The 27,079-nt window shown below is 34.1% G+C and overlaps 1 protein-coding gene across 1 annotated transcript; it reads right to left on the reverse strand.

Annotated features, from left to right (window-relative positions):
• Window positions 1-4,143: 4,143 nt before the first annotated feature.
• LOC134255154 (uncharacterized) lies at window positions 4,144-10,870 on the reverse strand. The gene is given in 7 exon segments (XM_062737663.1): window positions 4,144-5,472; window positions 5,635-5,783; window positions 7,098-7,284; window positions 8,285-9,205; window positions 9,207-9,643; window positions 10,719-10,777; window positions 10,779-10,870. Coding segments are annotated over 7 exon segments (3,174 nt in total).
• Between the last annotated feature and the right edge of the window lie 16,209 nt (window positions 10,871-27,079).

The raw sequence follows: 27,079 nt of genomic DNA on the forward strand, positions 1-27,079 counted from the left end.
ATTGATTGTTATCTATATAATGCCCAAAGTTCTCTGATACTTTAATCCTATATTTTCAGGACTTTCATCGACACATGGATCTATATGATTTTATGATTAGATTTCAATTCATGGTTTAATTTTCATGTTATTGATGTGTATACTTGAATCGTATTCTGATTGCCTATGATTATACATTGATTTCTGGATATTAGACTTTTCTACAAGAGTTTTATTTACTGTGATGCTTTTAGTTTAGAGAGTGTTCTAGACAAAATAACCAACTTAATTTAATTTCGTAAACTTACAACCTGAGTCCATGAATGGCACGGATAAGTTTAGTTAAAAGTGAGTAAAGCGTTTTGTAAACGTCTTCTTTTATTTTACGTTTGTAAAACATTATTTATTTTTAAAAAGTCTCAAGATAAAATTGCATTTACATTAACAATAAATTGACATTGATTTGATGGCTTGATAAGTGCAGAAAGGGAAAAGTTATGATAACATTTGACATACCATGTGATCCCAGCTCATTATTGACATTAATCTTAGTTCATAACTGTTATATGTTCACATTTCAGTAGTTAATACTAGGGCTATGTCGATTAAATCCTTGCAATTTATAAAAAAAAATCAGAAAAATATTTTTAAAATGAAAATTAAATAATTTTGCAGATACCTTGTCGGGGATTAATGTTATCCCTCTGTATACCTGGGTCTAGCTTATACCGTTGAAAACAATCTGGACTAAAAACGACAATACCTTGTTTCACGCTAACAGATAACTTGTGTTTATATATGGATTTTTCAATGACATTTTATGATAACAAGTAATAAGTAATCAATACAATTTTGATTGTCTGGTAGTGTTATTGTAAATTATAGCATGATTTGGATTTTTACGACCCTGGAATTAACCTCAACAGACGATATCAAAATATGTATGGTTTATCTGTTTAGACATATGATGCACAAATATCAAAATTATTTTAAAGCCGCATAACAGGTTTATCAATAATAATATTAGTGTCAGACAGTTTATTCAAACATTATCTCAGGTACATGTATTGCATGATTAGCAGTTTTAGAGGGAACGTTTCTTGATAAATTTGATTGTGAGAAGATTTTTTAACAACAAAAAGTAAACAAAAAAAGAATATTTTAAACGCAATTTTCATCATTCTATTTTCTTTTATGTGTTAGAACTATTTAGAAAATGATTAAATAAAAACACTATTAATTTAGAAATTATAGATAGATTTAACCTCACGGAAACCTTTCAAATAATCACGTGAATTAAATTAAAAGTCAAGCGCTCTGAAAGGAAGAGTTAAGAGACAAGATGTAGGTTGCAGCATTTATTTTGCTTTTGATTTTATGAAACTTTTGGGAGATGAACTTCGGCATGAGGACAAAAAAATTTACATCATTTGTTCTAGAGACGCAAAGTTAAAGGTGCTCTTTACATGAGTCCTCGAGTCCACCTGTGCGATGTGAAGACCAGTCCTTCAAATAAGAATTATATTCAGAGATCCCGTGTCGGATTAGGTACTAGCTAGAAAAACATCCCTAAACTCGTAAAGGTCATATGCGTTATGTTCTAAATTCTAAATTTTCAATCCTCTACTGGCAAGCGGTGGCGTCTCAATAAATGAAGTACTGAGAAAATTACAAAAGAAAGTTAGAAAAGAAACAAGCAAAATCAATGTATAATGCTTGTGTTTTTATTTCACTTCGATTTTCCTTACAAAACAATCATTAGGCTATTATAAACGTTCATATTTTTCCCATATATAAATGATTTCATATATTTGATAAAAGATATTAGAACAAATAATAAAAATACATGCAGCAGTACAGTGATGCAAATAAATAACAGAATTCAACATACGTTTTGGCATTATTACATGTCTTTAAAAACTCATACAAAGATCCTTTTTTGACATTGGCAATATTTTTGCCGTAAAATCTTTTATATAATGCAGTTTTTTTTTTCAAATATAAAAAAAGAATGTCTTAAAAAGTTTTCAAAATGTTATCATTCACACTACCGGTATATTTTGATGTATTGCTAAAAATTGCAATAACAACATTAACAATTAAAAGACCTTTGTATTCGAAGGTTTAAAATATGAATTACATTTCTAACTATCAAGTAATGTTCCGAAATACAGAGCAATTTCCCACAATTGTTTGGAATACGTATTTACCTCCTCAGCAGACGATCTGAGATCAGGTATATAGGGTATTATGGCCAGTTCTGTCCTCTCCGATATTTTCTTGCATTGACGGGTTCGTTGGTCAACATCGTACTCTTTCGCTTTATGAACCTCCACCTGCATCGTTCGCCAGACTTTATTTTCCATGTTTAAGTCTTCGTTCGAGTATATTTCTGTTTCTTTCTCCCTTATATAGGTAACACGATCGGAACATACAGAAAAGTCGCCCCCACTTCTCTGTATCAGAGGAGCCTCACCATGCTTAAGCCAATTGTTTTCTTCCAATCGCATAAATACATCTTTGGTAAGTTTTCTATAGGACAATATTTTGCATCGAGCACCAATATGGTCTGCATAGGAACTTTTTTGCGAAAGTAAGCGGATTATTTGTCCAATAAACCATTTTATTTCAGGAGCATTGTAACGAATGATGTTTAAATCTTCGTCCAGATCGAAAAGACCCTGATTTCCAACTCTCACTTTTACTGTTCTCTGTGTATCAACTTTAACAAAACGTGTTTCGAGGATTTTCATCAGATTTTCTGTGTGTTTATGTATAGGCAGAAACGAAAATGAGTAAGGTACACACCCCATTTTAAAACCTTGGATACGCCTCTCTTCAAATTTTCTCAAATAGTCATTCAATTTCGAAACTGTCAATTTATTTTCATTAATGTCCATTACATAAAATGCACCAAATACCAGAGAAATGTTCAGATCGCCATGAAAAATATCTCTGTATTCATTTTGAATTTTTCTCCACTGCGTATGAAATGCTCTTTGAAATTCATTTCCACAACTAGTATCACTGTAATATTTCAAAATTGGAAGGTATTTTGGCTTTTTCAAATGATGTTTTTGGCAAAGACCACGGTAGGTTCGCAATAGTACAAGATCATCATTTTGTGTAGATCCTTCAAAAAGGACTGTAAGTGCTCCATCCACCTTTGTTTGTCCATATTTTTCGTACGTGATACTTTTAACAATGGAATTTGTTGACATATCGTATAGGGCCTTATGAGTTGTCTCAAGCTGAAGACTCGTGCCCCTTGCTTCGAGTTTCAAAGCCTTAGATTTTCTCAACTCTACATGATAAATAAAAATATCTGCGCCAGTTTTTTCCTTTAATTTGAATTCGACATAAGGTATCGCAAACTCGACAGCGTTCCAAGAATCGATTGGCAATAGCATAGATTCGGACTGGAAAAATTGCTCCTTCTCTTCACATCTGGGAGTATCTACTGATAAGGAAAAAGTAATTTCCATGTATTTTACCAAACATCTCTTTACAATTTCCTTAGTATTATTCAGTAACCAATGTAATGTACTCTCTGGCAAGTCTGCAGAAGCCAGGATATTTTGAAGATAAAGCCTAGCATTTTTCAGGCAATCTAGTAATACACTTGCTTTTCCTTTTATTCTTCTAACCATTTTGCCTACAGTAGATTGTCGGACAAGTAGTAAAGGCAACATATGTTCGACGGCATCAGCTGGATTGTTCAATGTAGAACACTCCCGAATTTCCTCAAGAAGAAATTGAATGACAGATGTTAGACATGAATTGTCGAGTTCTTTATTGATTACTTTGCTTTTGTTTGCAATTGTACCGTCTGTAATTATTATGATAGATCCATGCATTCCGTCTTTAAGTTTGAAAGGAAAGCATAATTTCTCGCTAAATGTATCGATTTCTCTAGGAATCTCGGGATTTGCAAACCTCTGTATGGTTGATATTAGTGGTTTTATGTCTTCTCTTTTAACATACAAATACTGAATGTAATCACCTGGTAGAACAATAGCATTTCCAGATAAAGAAATCCATTCTAAATATAGATTTTTGGGTCTAATTTGTTCAATTAAAATACGCAAAGATTGTAAGCACTCTAAGCCTTTCAAGCGATCTTTCTCTGAGCGTTTCATTCTTTTTTCCAGGGATATTTCTATTCTATCCAGGGAAGTGGTTTGTATTTTTTTTATGTTTGATCATTGATAATATATCAGCAACAACCCAGGGAAAACTTAGTATATTGCCATATGCATTAGATCTGTTCTGATCTTTATACGTAACAGTGTACCATACTGATGCTTTCCGAATCATTGGTTCTAATAACGTATATTTCTTATCTTCTCCACCAAATTCTTCAAAGAAAATGGCCCTTGTTCTTTTGAGTAAGGCTGATACTTTCTCACGGACTCTTTTCCCTATTTGAAATTTCTCGCCTTTTAAAAAACTCTTTGCACTTGTCAGTGATTGTATAATCCCACTGACTGCCTCATTTTCATTTTGAAGTCCATACTCATTCATTATGTCTATCAATTTGTTATTATAGACTTCTCTTTGTAAATTTCCATCTTTAGCCTCTTTTCTAGTCAATACTGATACAAAGTCTTCATCAATATCGATATCTAATCCTAAAAAAATCTCTCTTTGTGTGACATTGTGTAAGTGCAGACACTGGCGGTATAATTTTCCAAGGATTTTGGGCGAGAAATAAGATAATTTATCCCTTTTCATCATAAAATCAGGATACTTCAGGGGACAAATATCTGCGTCTATTTGTGGAAAATTTCCAGTTTTTGAAAAATCAACTGCATTGGAATGTTTCCTGGCCAACTCAAGACAGGAATCGGAAAAAATGCCTTTAGGTTCACTGTCTGCCATAGCTAGGTGAGCATTTGCTATAATTCCAAGGTTGTCATTTTTTATGTAAGTGGCCAAAAAATCGACCATATCCGTTAACTGAACATAAGATGTTGATTTTTTTTTCACTGCCTTGGGAAAATCCATTGGGTCTTGATTTTCGATTCCATGAAATCGTTCATCCCAGCAAACAAAATACTCGTCCCCATCGAGATCTGATCCAGACATTTCGTCAGGATGTGGTCTGGAACCAAGTTGAGGGAAAACAATGCAATCTACCATATGTCTAAGACGAGGATTATTTACTGATTCAAAAATTCGGATATCCCCAGGATGAAAACATGGATTCTTTGTGACCACAACTTTGCCAAGAACCATCTGTATGTCTTTTTGTGGCTGGTCAAGTTCTTTTGAATACTGAATAAACACATGTCCATATTTCAGTGTTTGAGTTTCATCCGATGTACCCATCATATACCTTCCCTTATGTAGAGGTATTTGAATCCGTGATCTCTTTTTAAGGTCATCTACTCTTTGTTGGAATATTGCTAGGAGCAGAGACCGTACAAAAGGCTCTTGAACTAAGTTTACCCCTTTTTCAAAAAGATCTTTGAAATTGGTTGCTATTGGTAACTGAAAATGATATATAAAATTTTTCAGGTTCTGGTGTTATCAAGATTTAATTCAAAATTAATTCTAATTTGGTATTTATTCATGAAATCAATCCAAGATGATCTTTATGAATTTTGTTATCTAAATGATGTCATTACAAATGGGTAAATTTTCTATTAATACCTCTTTCAAACTCAATAGAGCTGTGTCGTTCTGTAGAAACATATCTGCTAAGTCAAACAACATCGTCTCTTGAAGATTTTGGAACACATCATCTGGAATTCCAAGTCCCGATAACAAAGTTATAACTTGTCTGTTCAGGTGCAGTCGGCCTGTAATTGATTAAACAAATCAAAGCAAATGTGACAAACTAAATGTATCTACATCGATTTGCTCAGAAGCAAATTTGTTGTTTTACTCATCTCTTGAGAATATTTTCACCTATATGGAGACGCCACCACTTGCCGGTGGAGAGATACCAATTATTATTACTTATACTCGGCACTCAGACCCACTGAGAAGTGAGGGATCTTTTCGTGTTTGCATTCACTGCGACATGGGACGTGAATTTATACCGTCTCATCCGAATAACCTGTCTCCACATCTACAGCAATTTAAGGCTACATGTACAACGATGAGGCAGGGCCTAGTTCATACAGCTACTGTTTTCTTTGACGTCACAGAAAAATGCCAGGTCTTCATTAAACCAGAAAATGAAATTATTTATAATTTGGAAGATTTAACAATTAGATCGATCTGGACTACATCAAAAGAAGGATATGGAGATAACGAACAGTATTCAATCTCAAAGTCCATTAAACAATATACAAAATAAGAGCAGAGCGAACACGGACCTCCGAAACATCAGAGGTGGGATTAGGTGCCATGGAGGAGTGATCATCCAAAACTTATTATTACACGAGTTTTGTCCTTTCTTAAATCGGAAACTACAAGATCTAAGCGATGAAATGATCTTAGTGTACTTAATAATGTGATGTCATATCGTAAAGGTTGACAAATTTGTACACAGTGAAAGGCTAATGAATTTACTTTTTGTACAATGAAAAATGCCTTTTTTATCAATCAAAATACAATTTGCAGATATATAAAAAGTCGTTAATTAGGATGCGATGTCTTGTTTACAATCCTATTCATATAATCTCGGTATATTCTCTAGACAAGTGATACTGTCGTATTTTGTATGCAAATTCATTGAAAAATCGAAAAAGAATTTCAGTCCAATGTTTTCTCTACCGCACGGGTCGAATTAACATTAGCTGATAGAAAATTGCGTTTTTAATAAAAATAGAAATCTAAAATTTTCCTTTCTTGTGATTGGTCATCATTTGTTTTTATTATTAAAATAATCTGATTCTACATACAAGTACTCTGAAGTTGATCTTGATATGATGCTTACAATCCTAATCGACAACAATAATGCAGATATCGGACCTTTTAAAAAATTGTTTTTAATTCTAATGAGTGGTGATTTTGCACCTGTATTAGCTGATATGTTCTTAGAATGCAATTATTCAAAAACTTCAACATCTGTTAATTTATTTTGCGACCCTTTCGAGAAATTAACTCGTATGGAGACACCACCATTTGATTAAAATATATGGGGAAAAATAAACATAACCTGATACCTGGGCGTGAATACTGCAACACTTCCAGACTTGAAGAATTGGATTCAAACTTTTTCATGCTTTCTTTAATTACAAGAACCTTTCTCTCAGTTCCAAAAGAAGGATCTTATGCAACCACACCTTTACATCCACCATATCGTATCTGGAACGCAGAAGGAACGGCCTTCAATCCCCTAATCTTGGCAACCTGAAGTTCAAGGTTAAATTTATTTTTAGCTATCATATGCATCAACCTATTATTCAAGATTAAATTACATTTATTCATAGCCATCACATGCATCGTATAAATCATAAATAAAAAGTATTAAAATGTTTAATGGATTTTTCAACTTGACCACTTTTCTTTTTATCCATATATTTCATTAAATTGATAATGATTGTGCTTTAAAAACCTTTTGTGTTTTTTTTATCACGATATTCATTTGCTCCATTAAATACTCCACACCACAGTGGCTCTTTTGTACTTTAAGCACAACAGATCAAAAGGCTTAGGATTTTAATTGATACTCAAGATTGATAAAATAAATAATCATATATAAAAAGGAAAAAAGAAATATGAAATGTAATGTAAGGATTATCGTCTCATACTGGATATCGTCGCAACCGGACCTTTAATAACTGCCCCTTCCGACAAATTATAACACATTTGTAGCTTTTATGTCACAAAAAAGAAATAATATCTAAATTTTTATTCAAGTCAAAGGCACCACATTCTATATTGTCATGCTTTGATTTTCTTCAATGGAATATATGGAGATAAGGAAAAGCATTCAAACTCAAAAGTCCATAAAACTAAACAAAATAGGAGCAGAGTAAACGCTAACCGTCAATTCATCAGAGGCAGGATCAGGTATTCTAAAATAGTTTTCTTTCGATAATTGAAAATGGGATGTTTTGTCTGCCTTTCAGGAGAACTAATACATGTTCATGTATCTTACATACGGATTTAATTACAAAAAGTATCAGGTAATAGGCACTAGTAATAGGTATCTGAATCTACTTGTGGAAATATCCACCTCTGACATTTCCAGAGGTCCGTTTTATGCTCTATTATTTGGTTAGTATGGTATATTTAAAAAAATCATTACAGACCTTTGTATTTACCTTTTATATTATATACTCGTACAAAAAAAGGTAAAAAAAAAAGAATGAAAACAATTTCACAAAAACAAAAATAAACCATCTACCTCGACAGCAAGCCTTGTTGAAATCTTTCCAATTCCATCAGTAAAGCAAAACCCATTTCTTTTGACATCACTTTCATATTTTACTTCTTCCCCGTTTTCTCCAATGTTCAATGTGTGGAACGATGAAGAAAAGCAGAGTCCGAAACGGGACAAGTACGAAGCAACACATCTTTCTTTGTATAGGTCCCCAGCTTTGTGTCTTATGTAGTCTGTTGTAATTCCATCATAGGAGCTGAAGAACCAGAAACTATGTTCCCGAAGTTGACTGTTTGAGCAACCTAAAAACTCGTAATGGCGGTCCTGAATGATAAACCCCTCCAGGAAAATCTGTTTCATATCAACTACTACCTCATTAAGTGTAGTCGACTCCATTGCGCTAATTTTTTCAAAGTTATCATCTCGATAGACGAGCCTAACAAAGAAATCTTCATTGTACTGACGAAAAATTCTGTTCTTAAATACGGGTTCCTTTGGCAAGAAAACGAATTTTGTAGGTGTTAGGAAAACCTTCCTCACCATTAAATGATTTTCAGGAACGTCACTCTCATTATAACGGCCACATTGACTTGTCATTTTCTTTACTGCTGCACACATTTCTTCTATAAAATTGAAGAAAGGTTTCTCAGCGACGTTTTCCCTCATTCTAAAGAGGACTTGTTCGTTGACTTTTCCTTGGTATAGACAATCTATAACATCTATGACTTCTTGTGATTCTTGGTTCTTTACTTTATAACCTAGAGAACACAATGATTTCCAAGCGTACACATTTTCAAACTCTTTGAATTTTAGTTCAATCTCTTTCGTGGAATTTTGAAACCTTATCTGTGTGTAAACAACATGAATATCCCTGTACTGCATATACCAAATTACTCTCGACAGAAGTGGACTATTTGTTCTGAACTGCAAACTAAAACAATTTAAATAAACCATAAGTCGGAAAACCACATTTACTGGCCGGTACCCTAACAGGTCTTGGTTCATCATCAAAACGGTGTGAATATATGTCTTTGAATAACTTAGGGCTAGATCTCACGTTGAAGAACACAAATGTGTAATTATCTTGGATATCTATTATGACATAGTCGTGTATATACTCTTTTGCTACATACAGCTGGATCTTAATTTCATGGTTTTTTATCCCCAGGAGGGATTTCTCCTGTTCGAATTCTAAAACCGCTTTTATATTCCAATGTCTCACAAATCTGACCGGTGATATCATACTTCCACCACACATTTCGATGCTTTCTTTTGTCAGCATACATGTATCAGGTTTCATAAAGGATGACCTTTTTCTAGGAATAACTTCCATCCATGACATGTTATGAAGACTGTATTTTAAAACACTCTGATAGAACATGACTGATGTGAACCAAACAAACATTATTAATCCACACGGGTTTGAGTATCTTTTGTTCAGTTTACAAATCTCATGAAAGAAATGCAGTCATAGCTAGCTTTATGCCTTCATTCAATGGTTTTGCTGATGAAATATTTTTTTTAGATATGTTTTATCCTCACTTTGAATTACATTTTGTGAATATGTGATTTAAAATTTTGATATTTATACGAGTGTATACTTTAAATGCCTTCATTTATTGTCTTCCTTTTTGTTGAGCATACTATAAAATATATTTTATCGTTATTGAATTTGATGCAAAAGAAATATTTAAAACTAAATTTCAAACTGTCTTATGGCCAAAAGAGAGAAATGTTTTTTTTTATTTTAAGTTCCGTTTTAAAGTGCATTGAGAATGACCAATTTATACATTACTAAGATATAATAAAAGTTGTTAAATTCCTAACAAACAAAAAGTGACTTTCCTTTATGCTTTTGAATGACACAAATGGAACACAATTTTACACCATAAGATGGCTTCATAATAAACATTTTTGCATGTTAAATTTGTTGTATGATATATAATTAAGTAACTGCATGCGTTACCGGTGAAACTAAGTGAGAATTAGACCAATTGGAATATTTTTCCTTTACCCAGTGTATTCTTATATTTCTAAATAAGACTTGTCTAGTTTCTTTATTCACTTCCGTATATCATCACGATTCAAAAAAGGTCTACTTCTTTACATCTAAATCTTGTGTCTCTATACATTTTCCAAATATGTTGGCTAATAAAATTGTTATCAGAGAAATCGAATGTAGCAAGCCATTACAATAAAATGAAAACAGATACATGATAACTAAGGTTTTGTTAAAGGTCTTTGGTATATTTGTGTTCGATTTACCTGTAATTTGTTTTGTCAATTTTGACAAAAAATAACAAGTTAAACTCTTATGAAATATAGATTCTTGATTGTAAAAAAAAACGTTACAAGCGAAGTAATGAGATCTATGAAAAAGGACTTCACACGAAACCTATATCCAATAACCTCAACGTCTTTATAGAACGTCTTCCTCAACTTTCAATTAATTGCTTACCTTTTTTCGACTTTAATCTGTCTTTCACACTTATAGCAATCGGCAAGCGTCTGATAAATTTTTCTAACTGATTCGCCATTTTTAAGATAAAGAAAATTCAAAGTAAAATATTCCTTCTCAGAGTGATCGCTGCTTTCTATTGACTCCGCCATTTTAAATGAATTTGATCTTCTTGCATCGATCGTTTATGCTGAATTTTACAAAAAAGGGTTTTAACAAGGTCTATAGGTGATTGTAGGGGATTTAAATTGATATAAGAAAACATACAAGCCTCCTGAATTTTAATTCAATAGTGTTCAATAACGAATAAATGCATTTTAATATTTGTAAGTCTGAAAAGAAATCTTTCAACTTTCAAGCTGTTTTATTGACATTACGGTCTTGTTTTGTTGTCAAACATTTAATATTTGACACGAATATATTTACTTGCAAGTCACGTGAAACAGAGGAGTGAAAATTGGCCATTATTTATCAATATAAATGGTACATGTAGATAAAGAAAGATATCTAAGATAATCATTTCAAAGGTTTTCCGATTTGAAATACGCATTAACAACAATTACGCCGAATAAAAAAGTTAAATGGGAGATTTGGGAACATAGCCTACTTTTAACATTTTGGAGTCTTATTCTTGACAAAAGTGATCTTGAAAGGCTAAAAAAGGTAGTTTATTTAAAATAAGATAGATGACTTTAAAATGAAAGTTTCCAAAAATTACTAAACTGTCAAAAATAATCGTTAATTTGGAAGCAATTAACCTTCATACTTACAAATGAGGTTTATATCTGTCACTTGATTCGATATGCAAGAGCATGCAGTATATATATAATTATATATACTGTATGCTCTTGCATCTCTCTCTCTCTCTCTCTCTCTCTCTCTCTCTCTCTCTCTCTCTCTATATATATATATATATATATATATATATTTCCCTATTATTCAACAATCAGAAACATTAAGGGACCTTATTAAACCAAAGGATATACTACACAGCAGGCGTCAACCTCCCAATTTGAAAAAGATTCTTACCACTGCCAAATTTACATCGAACCCCGAGAAACCGATGGTTTCTAAGTGCGAGGATCCACGATGCGGAACCTGTCAATTTTTAAAAACCGGCCAAACCATTATTTTTAAAAACGGAATGAAGTTTGACGTTAAATCTTCTATGACGTGTAAATCTAAAAACCTTATATACTGTATGACGTGTCCTACATGTGAGGAAAATTATGTAGGACAAACCGGAACCAAATTAGCCGATCGTGTTCGCGTGCACAAACAACAGATTAAGGATCCGACCATACGAAACACGCAATGTAGTGAACACTTTGATTCTTGTGGCAAAGGACATTTTTATATATTTCCTTTTTACCAAATAAAAGAGGAAAATGAACAATTACGAAAAGCCAAAGAACAATATTTTATAAATCTGTTTAAACCAAAATTGAACTGCTAAAAGGAATTTATATCAAATTATTTTATTATGTACATTTTATATAAAATGTCTCCATTATTGTACATTTATAATAGGCGCTTAACTTTGATCAGATGAACTGTAAAACTTTATCTGTGCGCCTCATTTAACTGTGATTATTATTACGTCACAATCATTATGTTTAACGTTGCCTACATAACGTCACGAGAATGACGTCATAATGTAACTTGTTTATAATTTCAAATCTACTGATGAGCCCGCATGGGGCGAAAGCGCTTTAGATAAAAGTTTGAGTTTATCATTTGAATTTGGATTTTATATATATATACATATATGTATTGGTAACAATCCTCTGTTAAAACTAATGTCCAAATAACTGTATCTCACTTCTATTCTCAATGACCGTGTAGTGTAGGGCAGCGCCGCGAGAATTCCATCGGCATCGAAAGCAAGTTTTTTTGACTTGCCTAGATAGCCGAGCGGTCTAGCGCGCTGTTCCTGCACTGCTAGGAGACAGATTCCGAAGGTCGAGAGTTCAACCCCGGGCTGGGGCGGAAGTGGGTATCCATGTAAAAGTGAATTTCTTTGTGCTTTCTATATTAATATTTCTTCACTTAGGGCAGTTATATTAGTTTAAGAGTTGTTGTAACTTGTGCTTTATAAATAATAATTAATTTCATTACAACATGTATTGGTAACAATCCTCTGTTAAAACTAATGTCCAAATAACTGTATCTCACTTCTATTCTCAATGACCGTAGTGTAGGGCAGCGCCGCGAGAATTCCATCGGCATCGAAAGCAAGTTTTTTGACTTGCCTAGATAGCCGAGCGGTCTAGCGCGCTGTTCCTGCACTGCTAGGAGACAGATTCCGAAGGTCGAGAGTTCAACCCCGGGCTGGGGCGGAAGTGGGTATCCATGTAAAAGTGAATTTCTTTGTGCTTTCTATATATATATATATATATATATATATATATATATATATATATATGAACTTTTTTTAAAACGAGTTAAATTGTTGACAGACAATGTGCTGAAACAAGCAGTCTCTTTTAAAGTCGTAGTTTTGTAAGTTTTATAGTCGACGCAATTGCAATGACCTTGTTACAATTGTAGCAAATACAGTCTTTCATTAAGTCACATGCTGACTGCCGTTTTTCAGACTGAATAATAAGACATTTTTTACACACTGAACCACCGACAGATTTTTCCGTTTTTATTTCCTGACTTTGACAAAGGGCACACGCGGGTGTGACCGGTCGGCAGGTGATGCTAATTTCCACATGGCATCTGATACCATCTATGATGTTTTAGAGTTAAATGCTTGCATTATTTATGAACTTTTGATTTTAAATAACTTTTGTAGTAAAACATTTTTTACTTTCGATTCGATGGTATGGATAACACTTAGTAAAAAAGGAATTTACAACAATTATCCATTCTATACGGTATACAATGGATTGGGATAGTCTTTCTTTATGGCAAACAAAATTTTACACTACATGTGATTATTTACGATGTAGATAAATGAGCAATGAAGACAAAAGAATGTATTATTTTGCAACACATGTTGCAGGTCACATTTAAAATAATTCGATTTAATTGCTGAAAATTAAATCGCGTTATTAGAGAGGCCCATATTCGGGGTTATCGGGTCATTAGCATTTCCCCGTTCTTTCAACTTTTGGTATTTTAGTCGGATCCTTGGGACTTCCTTTTCTGTTAGAGAATGAAGGGGAGCAGACATATCCTGCATCTAAAGATAAAAAATTGTTTATTTATTTTATATTGTGTTAAAAAATTCATGTTATGCATGAAATTTAAGGAGAATGTTTCTAGCAATTTTTATTTTCGTGTGTATTTGCATCATTATGTACATGACTTTTCGGATGTTTTTCGGTTTTAAAAAACCACATGCGTAATATAAAACAGAAAAGTCGTAACGCTTAGTCAATATTTGAGCAAAATATAATAATAATGATTTTATTAACAAAAATTGTCTAAGTCGTAACGCCGAGACAATATTAAAAATAATAATAATAACTTCATCATTAGGCCTATTTCTATATTATATTTCTTATTCCAAAGTCGGTAGTTTCAGAAAATGCGTAGAGTTAAACCCGCTGCCAAGCCGGCGAAGCGGAAATCAGCACCTACGAGCGGGCCTAAACCAAAAAGTGGGATCAGTCGAATCTACAGATGTTTCGTCAGAGGGAAACATACCCTGTACAGACATTATTGTTACCATGGTTACTACAAGTGTGGTTACTTTTTCCACTAGTTACAGCAATGAATCTGATGTCAATGTAGAGACTGCCAATCATGTTGATACAACAGGTAATGAGATCGATGGTATATGCGGTAGTTTGGGGGAAAATGCTACAGAATAAATCAAAAAAATGTTTAGCGCGAATACATTGATTTATGACAGCTTCTATCCAATCCGGTCCCGAGGGTTGATAAGCAAACACTAACAGTCTCTTATGGTCAAGTAGTAATTGAACCGAAATTGGTTACAGTAAAAATTACAAATGTACAGCAGTGGACTGATGCAATTTTAATTTTCTCTTCAGTATATGCCACAGTACACCCTACAGAATTTCTTTTTTGGCTTGTTAAAATGAATCCACACTGTTTGTCTAGGGGCTAGGCAGGTAGGCTGTCAGATATAAGGTGGAAGTTTTATAATGAGCAATTTCAAATGAGAATTGCAAGAAATTCAAGTGTTTCATGAAGAATAGTTGATCAGGAGCTATAGCTACTGTACATGGTACCATCATTTATTGGTCCGGTGCAAAAACCTTCGGGGGGGGGTGTTTAATGCTATGACTATAACAATTACATAAATGTTTGAAACTGTAGCGGGCCTCATCCATGTAAAAAGGCCCATCTGCTAAATATCAATATGCTTCTAGAGATTTTTCAGGTCAAAGATACCCATTATAATACAGGAACCAGGGACCTTCATCAAGACCACCCCAGCCTTGAGCATGATTTCCCAGTGCACCACAATCTGCAGGACCTAGGTTATTCCCCAGTTAAAGTAGAAGTTTATGCAGCTTATTTACAAAACTCTGATTATAATAGGAAGAGTTCAGAAATCTTGCCAAAGGGGTTTTATGAAGGTTTCTAAATTACAATGGTCCAAAGGGTAGCTAATAATTGTTTTAATTTAAAGTCAGCTAGAGATAATGAGCTTGGAATTCTGAAAAAAATTAATGCTGGAAGAGTTACTGGCCCATTCCATTCAAAACCCTTTCCCAGTCTTAGGCTTTAATTCACCTGTAGGTTTAGTACCGAAAAAAGAGGGATCATTTAAGTTGATTCATCATTTATCTGAACCGGAAAACTCGAGTGTTAATTCCTTTATTGATCCATCTTTCTCCTCAGTCAATTACTCCTCATTAGATGATGCGGTTAGGTTACTAAGTTTGTTGGGTAAGGGGGCCTTGATGGGTAAAATGGACCTTAAGTCTGCATTTAGGTTGCTTCCTGTTCACCCGGCAGATCTTTGAGCTTTTAGGTTTTAAATAAATATTTTGTGGTGTCTTGTAGTCTTTTTGAGGAATTTTCATCATATTTGGAATGGATATTGAAGCAGCAGTCTGGACAGAAATCTGTGGTGCATTACTTAGATGATTTTTGTTTCCTGGTAAGGCAGGTAGGAATACATGTGATGAACTCATGTCATTCTTTGTTGGGCTATGCGAGCAGTTAGGTGTCCCCTCAATAGCTGATGATAAAACAGTGTGGCCTTCCACTCCCCTGACCTTTTTGGGTTTTGAGTTAGATTCGGTTGAAATGATGTTAAGAATCTTAGTTGATAAGTAGAATAGTTTTAAGGATTTGGTCAACAGTTTTATGTCAAGAAAGAAGGCTACTCTAAAGGAATTTAAGGCTCTTGCAGGTTTGTTGAATTTTTGTTTGTGTGTCACTCTGTCACCCCGGGCATTCACTAGGCATAATTTATGACATCATGCAAGGGGTCTGTAAACCACATATCTTTATCAGGGTTTCTGTGGGGGTTAAGGAGGACGTGAAAGTGTGGCTTATTTTTTTTTAGATTTGTTCAATGGCTGCTTTTATTTTCCACAAATGGACTGAGTAGATGATGATCAACTCCAATTATTTACTGATAGTGCATGGAATTCAGAATTAGGTTGTGGTGCTTTCTTTAAGAATCATTAATTGTTTTTTAAGAGCCCAAGTGAATGGGTTGGTACTGAAGTAATCAGGGACATCACATTTTTTAGCTTGTTCCACTTTAAACAATCTACAGTTCAAGGCTTGTCTTATTATTCTTATGGGTCACATCCGATTTGGCATCCTGATGAAAACTAGATAATAAAATTTATGGCTAGTTGACCATTAAAGTATCTGTCATATTCCACGGTAAGAACATGTCAGGTACAAGCTTTAAATGTAAATTTGATGGTACTTGAGACTTTGTAATAAAAAAGATGGTGATAGGCATGTCAAGACTGCAAAGTTCTGTAGATGCTAGATTGCCAATTATATCAAGAATTAGGTCATTGGGGATCAAAAGCTTACAAGAGATAAATAAGAATACCAACCTCAAATTCATAGATGGCTAAAGACTCAATTGGTTGTATTACTTCTTAAGCATCTCAAGCAGTATAGCTTGATAGGTTTTCTAATACCTTTATGCAAAATCTTATTTTAAATAGGATCATTTTTGTTTACAAATATTTGAGAGGGTGTAAGAATATGTATTTTTGGATCTTCAATAATATGGCATGATTGTGGGATTTAGATGAATGGTGCTGCCATGGTTACTAAGAATAGAAATTTCTGTGAAATTCTTTCAAAATGCTACTCCTCCTACAGGTTTGGTCCGATTTCGAGATAATTTGGCACACAGGTGGACTATGCTAGGATACAAAATTCTGTGCATCGGTTTTTATATTGATGAGTGGAAAGGATAATTTTTTATTCATTGCTGTTTTAAAGTTTCAAGTCTCAACTGCTACTTTTCTCTTCCTTTGTTTTAAGTATAAACCAGTAGAGCTACAGTCTCGACAGAGACTTCTGGTTTTGGTTATGCTAGACAAAATGGGGGGTCCAATTTTGGGTTATCCACATTGAAAGCTAATATCTGGTGGCAGAGAAAAGGCGGCATGAGATGGTGACATCTCCCAAAAATCAAATTGATATTAAGGTATGAAGATATCCCACAATTCTAATCTGGTTCTACATTGCGATGGCAACGACATTGGTCAAATTCCATCATGTGTTTTGCATTATAGCACAAATAATTCTTTTGATTCATTTTAGTTCTGTTACCAAACACCTATTATTGAAAATTATTTGGTCTCAGATATTACCTAGATTGATTTGGCGTAATGCTAGGGACAAACATGCTCTTACTAAAGTCGGGTTTCGAGTTTATAGCTTTGTTGACGACACATCAAGGGGGATATATTTGTTGCCCAGAGTTCACTTTAATTGATCATACTCTACTTTAAGAGGATGGGGTGCACTTGTCAGAGCAAGGCAATGAGATATTTGTTGAAACCTTGAGGAAAGCTTTGCATAATTTTATAATGTCAAGGGTGGGCTTTAATGGCCATGGCATTCTATTTCAATGACTAAATAATGTAAAGCACACTAAAACAGACACACAATAGATGTAGCTAACGCAATTGTTTTATACTCATTTGTCTTGGTATGCAATGTTAATTTATTTGCTTTGCCTTTCTTTAAAAAGGAGAGGCCCAGATAGCAGGATGTCATTGGACCTTTGTTGGGCCAACAATGCTCCTTATGTTGGGCCACCGTTTGCACTCAAAATTGGGCCATCGGTAATTTGCTCATCGGCCCTTAATCAATCCAACTTGTGGGCTTATTGTTGGGCCAATGTAACAGTTAATATTGGGCCACTGTTGGGCCATATTATTCTTTTAATATTGGGCAAACGTCATTTTTGTACAGTTGGGCCATTGTAAGCAATTAATGTTGGGCCAACGGTAATTTGCTCATCAGCCCTTAATCAAATCAACTTGTTGGCTTATTGTTGGGCAAATGTAACAGTTAATATTGGACCACTGTTGGGCCGATGTATTGTTTCAGTGTTGGGCAAACGTCATTTTTGTACAGTTGGGCCATTGTAAGCAATTAATGATGGGCCAACGGTAATTTGCTCATCGGCCCTTAATCAGACCAACTTGTTGGCCTATTGTTGGACCAACGAACGGATATTATTGAGCCATTGTTGGGCCACTTATTTTTTCAATATGAGGCAAACACCATTTTTGGACCACATTGGTTTGTATCTTATTGACTCTCCATCAGGACAACTCATTTGCTCTTCACTGGCTGGCCATTTGTCCTCAAAATGTAATAACAAACAATATAAGGTTATCTTATTTTTTGTAGTACAGTTTAATGGTAAAAGCACTTTAATACTACAGTAAAACTCGGTTATAACGAAGTCGCTGGGACCTATGTGATCACTTCGCTATATCCGTAATTCGTTATAACCGTATAAGAAATGCATTAAATTTATATAGCTGGGGATCCAAAATGACTTCGCTATATCCGTAAATTCGCTATATCCGTGTTCGTACTAAACGAGTTTTACTGTATATATGCTAGATTAATAGTTTAATACATATTCACAATATTTCAAAGAATTACCATCAACAAGTATTGCATTGTAAGTAGCTCTACATTAATTAAAAAACTGAGGAAAAAGAAATCATATTATTAAATAAAATTATAACATACTAATATTTTATTGCTCAAAGCATGAAGAAAACATTAATAAAGAAGAAAAAGTTGATGCTCACTTGAAGTGATACATGTAGGGTTAAATGATTGTATACTCCCTTTCTGATGTAAATTTATGCACAAGTTCAGTAAATTGCAGATATCAATAAGCACGTCTAAAAAATAAAAAAAGACCTCCTTTTCATAAAATAATACTAAAATGAATCCTGCAATTTTGTTTACTTACACAAAAAAATGTATCTGACATCTGCATCATGTTTGTAATCGACAAACAGACACATAAAAGGAGAGAACTACAGGTATGTCACACCCCAGACAGGAAAAAGTTAGACACTGCCGCGTTCAATCTGATCCCTCTCCTAAGTCTCCTCTTCTCTCTCCAGAGTCTCCTCCTCCCCTTCTTTTCTTCTTTGTCCGTTTCTTCCTCTCCATCCCTGTCCTTGGCATACTTTAGCCATTCTTTGATCGTGTTCTCAATGTCTTTTTAGAATCTCCAGTAGCACTAAAATTGTAGTATTTGGTATTTTATACAATTGTTACTTTTCTCAGTAAAGAGTAAACATACGATTAAATTCATAAGTATATCACTATATTATTAAGCTGTCAATTGAGGAATAACCGTCTTTTTATTTGATGGTGTGATTAAGCGATTAGCTTGCGTGATGAAGGCATTTGTGCATAAAATTTCTACGCTTGATCACCATTACACCGATTTTGATTCAATGTTGCGCCATATAACTCATTATTCAAAGTAAAATACATGTATAGAAAATTGTCAGTACACTCAGAACATATTTTAGATGAAAGAACCCAATCTACCCTTTAGTACTGAATAAATTTTGTTTTAACTTTAACATGTTCAACATTTCAAAATGTTTGATCATATGTGCTCGACTTTAAGTGTATACAAGTAAAATGAGTGGTAGAAATTTATTCTACTAGACACAATTTTCAATCTAAATAAAGGGCAAATCATTTATTGTTTTAACTGTATCAAAACACATTTGTTATTTTATACTTTCATATATTTTTCTTGTATAGAAAGTTAGAAACAATAAATTTAATCACTGATAATTTATTTTGTTTTGATAAATATTAAGAATTTTAACAAACCTTGTAAATTTATTTTAGCTAACTTGTATTTTCAAGAAGGATTGGTGGTAGATTTATTTCTGATTTTAGAGACTACCGAATTTGTTAATATACAGATTTGTAACGATTAAATATTTATACACATTGGTCCAATGCTGGTCCAATATATCAGGCCAACATTGGGCCAATGAGCAAAATCACACTGGGTCAACGTCATTTGCCAACATCGGCCCAGTGTTATTGTTGACGTTGGGCCAAAATTGGCCCAGTGTCGCATTCATTTAATTGGTCAATTTTGTCGAAACGTTAGGCCAACATCTGTAGTAATTACATTCTACATTGGGCAAACGTCGGCACAACATATCGGGCCAACATTGGGCCGATAAGCAAACTTACATTGGGCCAATGTCATTTGCGAACATTGGCCCGATGTAACCGGTAACATTGGCCCAACGTTGGCCCAATGTTAGCATGCTATCTGGGACAGTGTTGTCTCAACAGCACCTGGCCTCTGCACTTATTTACACAGATTTGTACAAGATATTGTTTAAACTATAAACATTAATTAAGCTGTGTCAAAGCAAACATATTAAAAATACTTACAAAGTGGATGCAGATATTCAAGCCATCAGTCTCATTACGCTCGTGTCAGATAAAAAATGACGCGGATATTACGAGTAGCCCGGATGTTGTCTATTCATGATACTCAACCAGATTCATGGTATATTGGGCCAACTTGGGGCCGATGCCAATCCACCAACAAATATTTTCTCTCATGATAATAGTTTTATGATATAACGCCAACAGTTAGCCCAACATTGGCCCCATTATACATAATCAACTACATATATCAATATTCCATTTTGGACCTTTGTTGGTCCATTAAATGTAACCAAACAGCGATAATACAAACATAATGTAAGATTGGACAAACGATGTTCTGCTATCTGGGATTCACATCCTGTTTCTGAAAACTTTTAACTAACAATTATTCAGTCTTCTCTAAATTCTCATGAATACAACGCTCATAAAAAAATCATATTTTTAAGCGTTTTATTAAAAATAAACAACCATGCAAACAATTCAAAAAAATAGAATAAAACACTCTTTGGTGCTGTGATCACTTAAGTTCAAAGTTAAAATGTTGAAAATATCATATTTAAACAAAAGCAGTCATCCAATAAAAAGCATGGACATAGAATATCCTCTTAACTATTTCAGAATGTGCATCTAATTTAATATTTGGAACCAACGCTGTCCCAACGTAAAGCTCAGCAGCTAATTATAAAAGTGACTCCAACATTTAGTTGGCAGTATAACAATTGGACCAACGCTGGCCCAATATAAATATCCCATCTTTGAAACACCTGAACAAAATAACACTCTTGCTAACATCGGGCCAACGTTGGGCCAACATTCTCTAACCAACTTCATAAGACATTTCTTTAAAAGTGTATTACAAACATTGGGCCAACATTGGGCCAACATACTACTACCAACTTGATTTGACACATTCTTTACGGGTGTATTACAAACATTGGGCCAACGTTGGGCCATCATACCACTGCCAACTTGATTTGACACACTCTTTACGGGTGAATTACAAACATTGGGCCAACGTTGGGCCAACATACTACTACCAACTTGATTTGACACATTCTTTACGGTTGTACTACAAACATTGGGCCAACGTTGGACCAATATACAACTACTAATTTGAAAAGACACTTTCTTTAAGGTTGTATTATATACATTGGGCCAACGTTGGGCCAACATCAGCACCCTTCCTTCCTTGGAAAGTAAAGTGAATGGAAATTGCTTATGTTGGACCAACGTTGGGCCAACAAAGGAATTATGTCATGGTCGAGAAGGTTGACATGGTAACATGGGTCTAATGTTGGCCCAACGTTGTTCCCCCAACGCCAACCTTACAACCTTTTACCAGTGTTGGCCCAACATAGTCATGCTATCTGGGGGGGGGGGGGGTAATCAAAAGCGTTCAGCTACCGCCATTGTGGCGGTGGACACATAGTGTCCATTGGCGCAATCTTTAGCTGAGCTTCAATAGGGTTATATTTTGTGAGCATCTGTTCCCAGGGCACGCTACAAATGTACATAATTATTTTCAATATGTGTGAAATTTCAATTTGCTTATTTGTGTCAGACAGGATGAAACATTTGCAATGTATTATTTGCCAGTAGGTTGCTTAACAGCTTTATTTGTATATTTGCCTATTTCATATTTATTTCTATATTTGCCTATTTCATGATGATTTTCATTTACATGTATTTGCCATTTGCCATTTGGGTTGTCAAAATCGCCCAATGTATTTGCCCTTTTCATGATGATTTTCATTTACATGTATTTGCCATTTGCCATTTGGGTTGCCAAAATCGCCCAATGTATTTGGGTCGGTAACCTTGGTTACGATTGTAACCAGTAACTAAATGTAATTTCCTGAAAATTGTAGTGCTGCCATGGCCATTATTCGCCAATAAACTTTAAGAAATTTATATATGTGTGGTTTTCTCTAATAAGTAAACTAGATACAGTAGAAAAATATAGGTAGGTTAGATAATTCTAAAATTATGCATGAAATACAAGTATTCATATTTATATATAAATTATATATTTTTTGGCATCTCAAGTGTATCTCACTTTATTTTTTAAATGATTTAAAATTAATTTTAGACGTCATTTAAAAAAAACAAGAGGCCCATGGGCCACATCGCTCACCTGAGTAACTTGGGTGATGCAGTTCTTACCAGATTCCCACTCTTGCTATACTTATCATGCCCCATTACCCCCTTCCCTTTTATGATTTTAAGAATTTAATATCTACACTATACAAGGATGCTTCCATATAACTTTTAGCTTTCCTGGCCCAGTGGTTCTTGAGAAGAAGATTTTTAAAGATTTGTTCTATATATTTCTATGTAAAATTTGGATTCCCTATTGTGGCCCCGCCTTACCCCCGGGGGTCATGATTTTAACAATTTAATATCTACACTACCCAAGGATGCTTCCACATAAGTTTCAGTTTTCCTGGCCCAGTGGTTCTTGAGAAGATGATTTTTAAAGATTTGTTCTATATATTTCTATGTAAAATTTGGATTCCCTATTGTGGCCCCGTCCTACCCCCGGGGGTCATGATTTTACCAATTTAATATCTACACTATTCAAGGATGCTTCCACATAAGTTTCAGCTTTTCTGGCCCAGTGGTTCTTGAGAAGAAGATTTTTAAAGATTTGTTCTATATATTTCTATGTAAAACTTGGATTCCCTATTGTGGCCCCGTCCTACCCTCGGGGGTCATGATTTTAACAATTTAATATTTACACTACCCAAGGATGCTTCCACATAAGTTTCAGCTTTCCTGGCCCAGTGGTTCTTGAGAAGAAGATTTTTAAAGATTTGTTCTATATATTTCAATTTAAAACTTGGAATCCCTATTGTGGCCCCGTCCTACCCCAGGGGGTCATGATTTTAACAATTTAATATCTACACTACCCAAGAATGCTTCCACATAAGTTTCAGCTTTTCTGGCATAGTGGTTCTTGAGAAGAAGATTTTTAAAGATTTGTTCTATATATTTCTATATAAAACTTGGATTCCCTATTGTGGCCCCGCCTTACCCCCGGGGGTCATGATTTTAACAATTTAATATCTACATTATTCAAGGATGCTTCCACATAAGTTTCAGCTTTCCTGGCCCAGTGGTTCTTCAGAAGAAGATTTTTAAAGATTTGTTCTATATATTTCTATGTAAAACTTGGATTCCCTATTGTGGCCCCGCCCTAGCCTCGGGGGTCATGATTTTAACAATTTAATATCTACACTACCCAAGGATGCTTCCACATAAGTTTCAGCTTTCCTGGCCCAGTGGTTCTTGAGAAGAAGATTTTTAAAGATTTGTTCTATATATTTCTATATAAAACTTGGAATCCCTATTGTGGCCCCGTCCTACCCCAGGGGGTCATGATTTTAACAATTTAATATCTACACTACCCAAGAAAGCTTCCACATAAGTTTCAGCTTTTCTGGCCCAGTGGTTCTTGAGAAGAAGATTTTTAAATATTTGTTCTATATACAGTACAGGCAACGCGGATCCCGTATTTCCCGCGCCCCGTCGCGGTATAATCACATCGCGGTATTTGGCCAGGTGAGACAGGTAAACCGCGTTCCCTCCGCGGGAATTTCATCACCTACCTGTCCCCGCCGCGGTTAAATCATCGATCGATTACTGACAATTAGTATCGTAAACAAACGGGAGTTATCTCCCCGAATTGTAATTTGCGAATTTTCCCCGTAACAAAAAAATAACGATACTGTATGTTTATTAAAAGAACTATTTTCATTTATTTTGCTATGATGGATAGATATTAAAAGAGAAAATTAAACTATATTTATTTTTGTTTCTAAAATAATCAATGTTTGAATTAGAATTAAAAATTTTATTCAATTGGTTAATTTTTTGCGTTATTGAGAGTCTAACAAGAAACAAATTTAGATACTAGAAAGATTAGGGTTTTTTTTTAATTTATTCATATTATATGCGAACTTTAATACTGCTGATTCAGAACTCAGACAGCGTGAGTTTCTATAAACGATTTTCATGCAGCATTCATTTGAAAAAAAAAAAAGTACAATTAATTTTTGAAAAAAATTTACATCCTCATATTGTTTATATTCTTTTCCCAAATTTAGAACACTTAATTTAACTAATTTCGCTTTATTGCATAAATGTGCAGGCATTTTTCTTAAAATGTCAAACAACGGGAAACATCCGATGGCGAGAGTTTGCAGTTACATGTAGTGGGCACGTGAACTTAAATTTTCTTTATGCAAGATATCACGAAAAAAATCTTTTCTTCTTTTTTTCTCATTGTTTATGTTCTTTTCCCAAATTTAGAACACTTTTAAAAAATTTATTTCGCTTTGTTATATAATTGTGCAGGCATTTTTCTCAAAGTATCAAATTACCGGAAAGCATGAATTTTATTTCGATGGCGATAGTTCACTTTGCAGTTACATGTGAACTTTATATGATATCAAGAAAAAATATCGCTTCTTCACCTTCATATTTACATGTGTTTCGTATGTAAACAATATGTCTTTCTTTTTAATTTTAATATTTCTCCATTTTCACGTGCAGTAAAATAAGATAGGATGTGCAGGTACGGTGATAAACTTCACAGAACAAATTAAATTAAAGAAGGGGGATGTATTACACTTAAGTTTTTAATAATATTCAATGAATATAATACTAATCAAATACTTTCGATTTCTTTGACAATTTCTGTTTCTTTGTGTATTAAGTATTAGCCGCGATCATTTCCTGTGTATAGGGATTAGCAGTCCCAGCACAGGAAACGGCATGCCCTGGGGGTTTCACACCTGTCCTAGAGTACCTTGAATAACTCTCTCTGAATGTGCACGTCGTTGTCTAGCCATTCAGCACAGCATTTGATTCAATGTTTCATTATTTCATCGATATCATTTTCAAATGAGATAACCGCCTTGAAATTTTAGTCAATATATTGCTGCTTTTTTAACTGAGTGTAAAAAACAACAACAAAACTTTTAAAACAAATTAATAATTAAAGTATTTGAAATTAATTAAATCAAATAATGATTCATTGCTATTTTATTTATGTGTCTGTTTATACCTGTACCAATTAGTAGATTACGAGATAGAGAGAGAGAAAGAGAGAGAGAAAGAGAGAGAGAGAGAGCATTACAATATCAACTTGAGGCACGTGCAAGACCGTTTTTCCTCGTTTTGATCAGTATAAATATTATTGATTTCTCAAGTCTATCGAATGAAACTAAACTAAACATGATATAATTTTAATGAAATTGCTAATGGATCAGACTTTGTAAAGTTCCATAATAATCATTGCCGTGAACAGATACATGTACAGTCATGTAGATCTTGCTGTCGCTAATATCAGTTTATTATCCATTTGTGGATTTTGTCGAATTACATGTAATATGCGAGTTTAAGGAAAACACAGGAACAGTTATAGCTAAACACTCAATATTTAACTAAAGTAACAGCTTGATATGATTGTTTCCAAGACATTTTTTAATCTTATTCATAATTGTTCGTCAGTGTTTCTTCATGATGCAAGATTACGTAATGTGAAGGTATTGCAGGTATCTCGTTAAGGGTATAGACCAGTTACACAGACACCTGAAAACTTGAAGCATGACAATTTGCTGTTTAAAATAATTCTAATAATTTATGTGCTGTGTATTCAAATTATTTTAGGGCCCGTATTAAACGGCTGATAGAAGAGTCAGCCTTTCCGATCGGCGATACGTGAAATTTGTTCAACATTTTCATAGACATGACTTTAATAATTTCCGAAAAGAGCAGAAAATAGAACCACAGTAAATTATTAGCTATGAAATTATTGATATTCTGAATAGAATGACTTTATAACCCCCCCCCCCCCCGCCCCTCCCCTCGCCTTTGTATAAAAGGCATTTTTAAAAATGAAACCGATGGCTGTGATAGAACCTCGCAGATAAATAAACACATAGCTACATGTAACTGCAACTGCACAAGCTAATCGTGAACACTGGATGACGGTGCATATAAAAAAAGCGATATGGCATTCTTTAAATTCTAAAATTAATTCTACTAATTTAATTTATTTATTAAATTGCAATTTGAAGATCATTTGTGGCGAGATTCTTGATTTTATAAATAAATATGATTTCATAAACATATTCGATAAATTTTACTACATGTACATGTACTATATTTCACCTAATATGACTCTTAACAGACGCGTTTGAGAATTAATTAATTTTGAGTGACTATTGGTATATAATTTTTATTAAAGAATTTGATAATGATTATAAAAAAAAATCCATCTAATGGTATTCATAATATTAATGTGGTCGTAGTCTTAAATGGCTACCCCCCCCTTTTTCGACACGATTAAAAATCGACAAGTCATTACAGGTAACAACATCTAAGCTGAAGAATAACGGTAGCTGGCCCCGCCGCGGTGTAAACACGGTCTCAGGTAGCACCGCGATCAAAACCCGCGACGGTGTAACGCGGAAAGG

This window comes from Saccostrea cucullata, unplaced genomic scaffold, assembly GCF_032062105.1.
Source record: "Saccostrea cucullata isolate Sc308-1 unplaced genomic scaffold, CSIRO_AGI_Scuc_v1 ctg513, whole genome shotgun sequence".
Taxonomy (NCBI): Eukaryota; Metazoa; Mollusca; class Bivalvia; order Ostreida; family Ostreidae; genus Saccostrea; species Saccostrea cuccullata.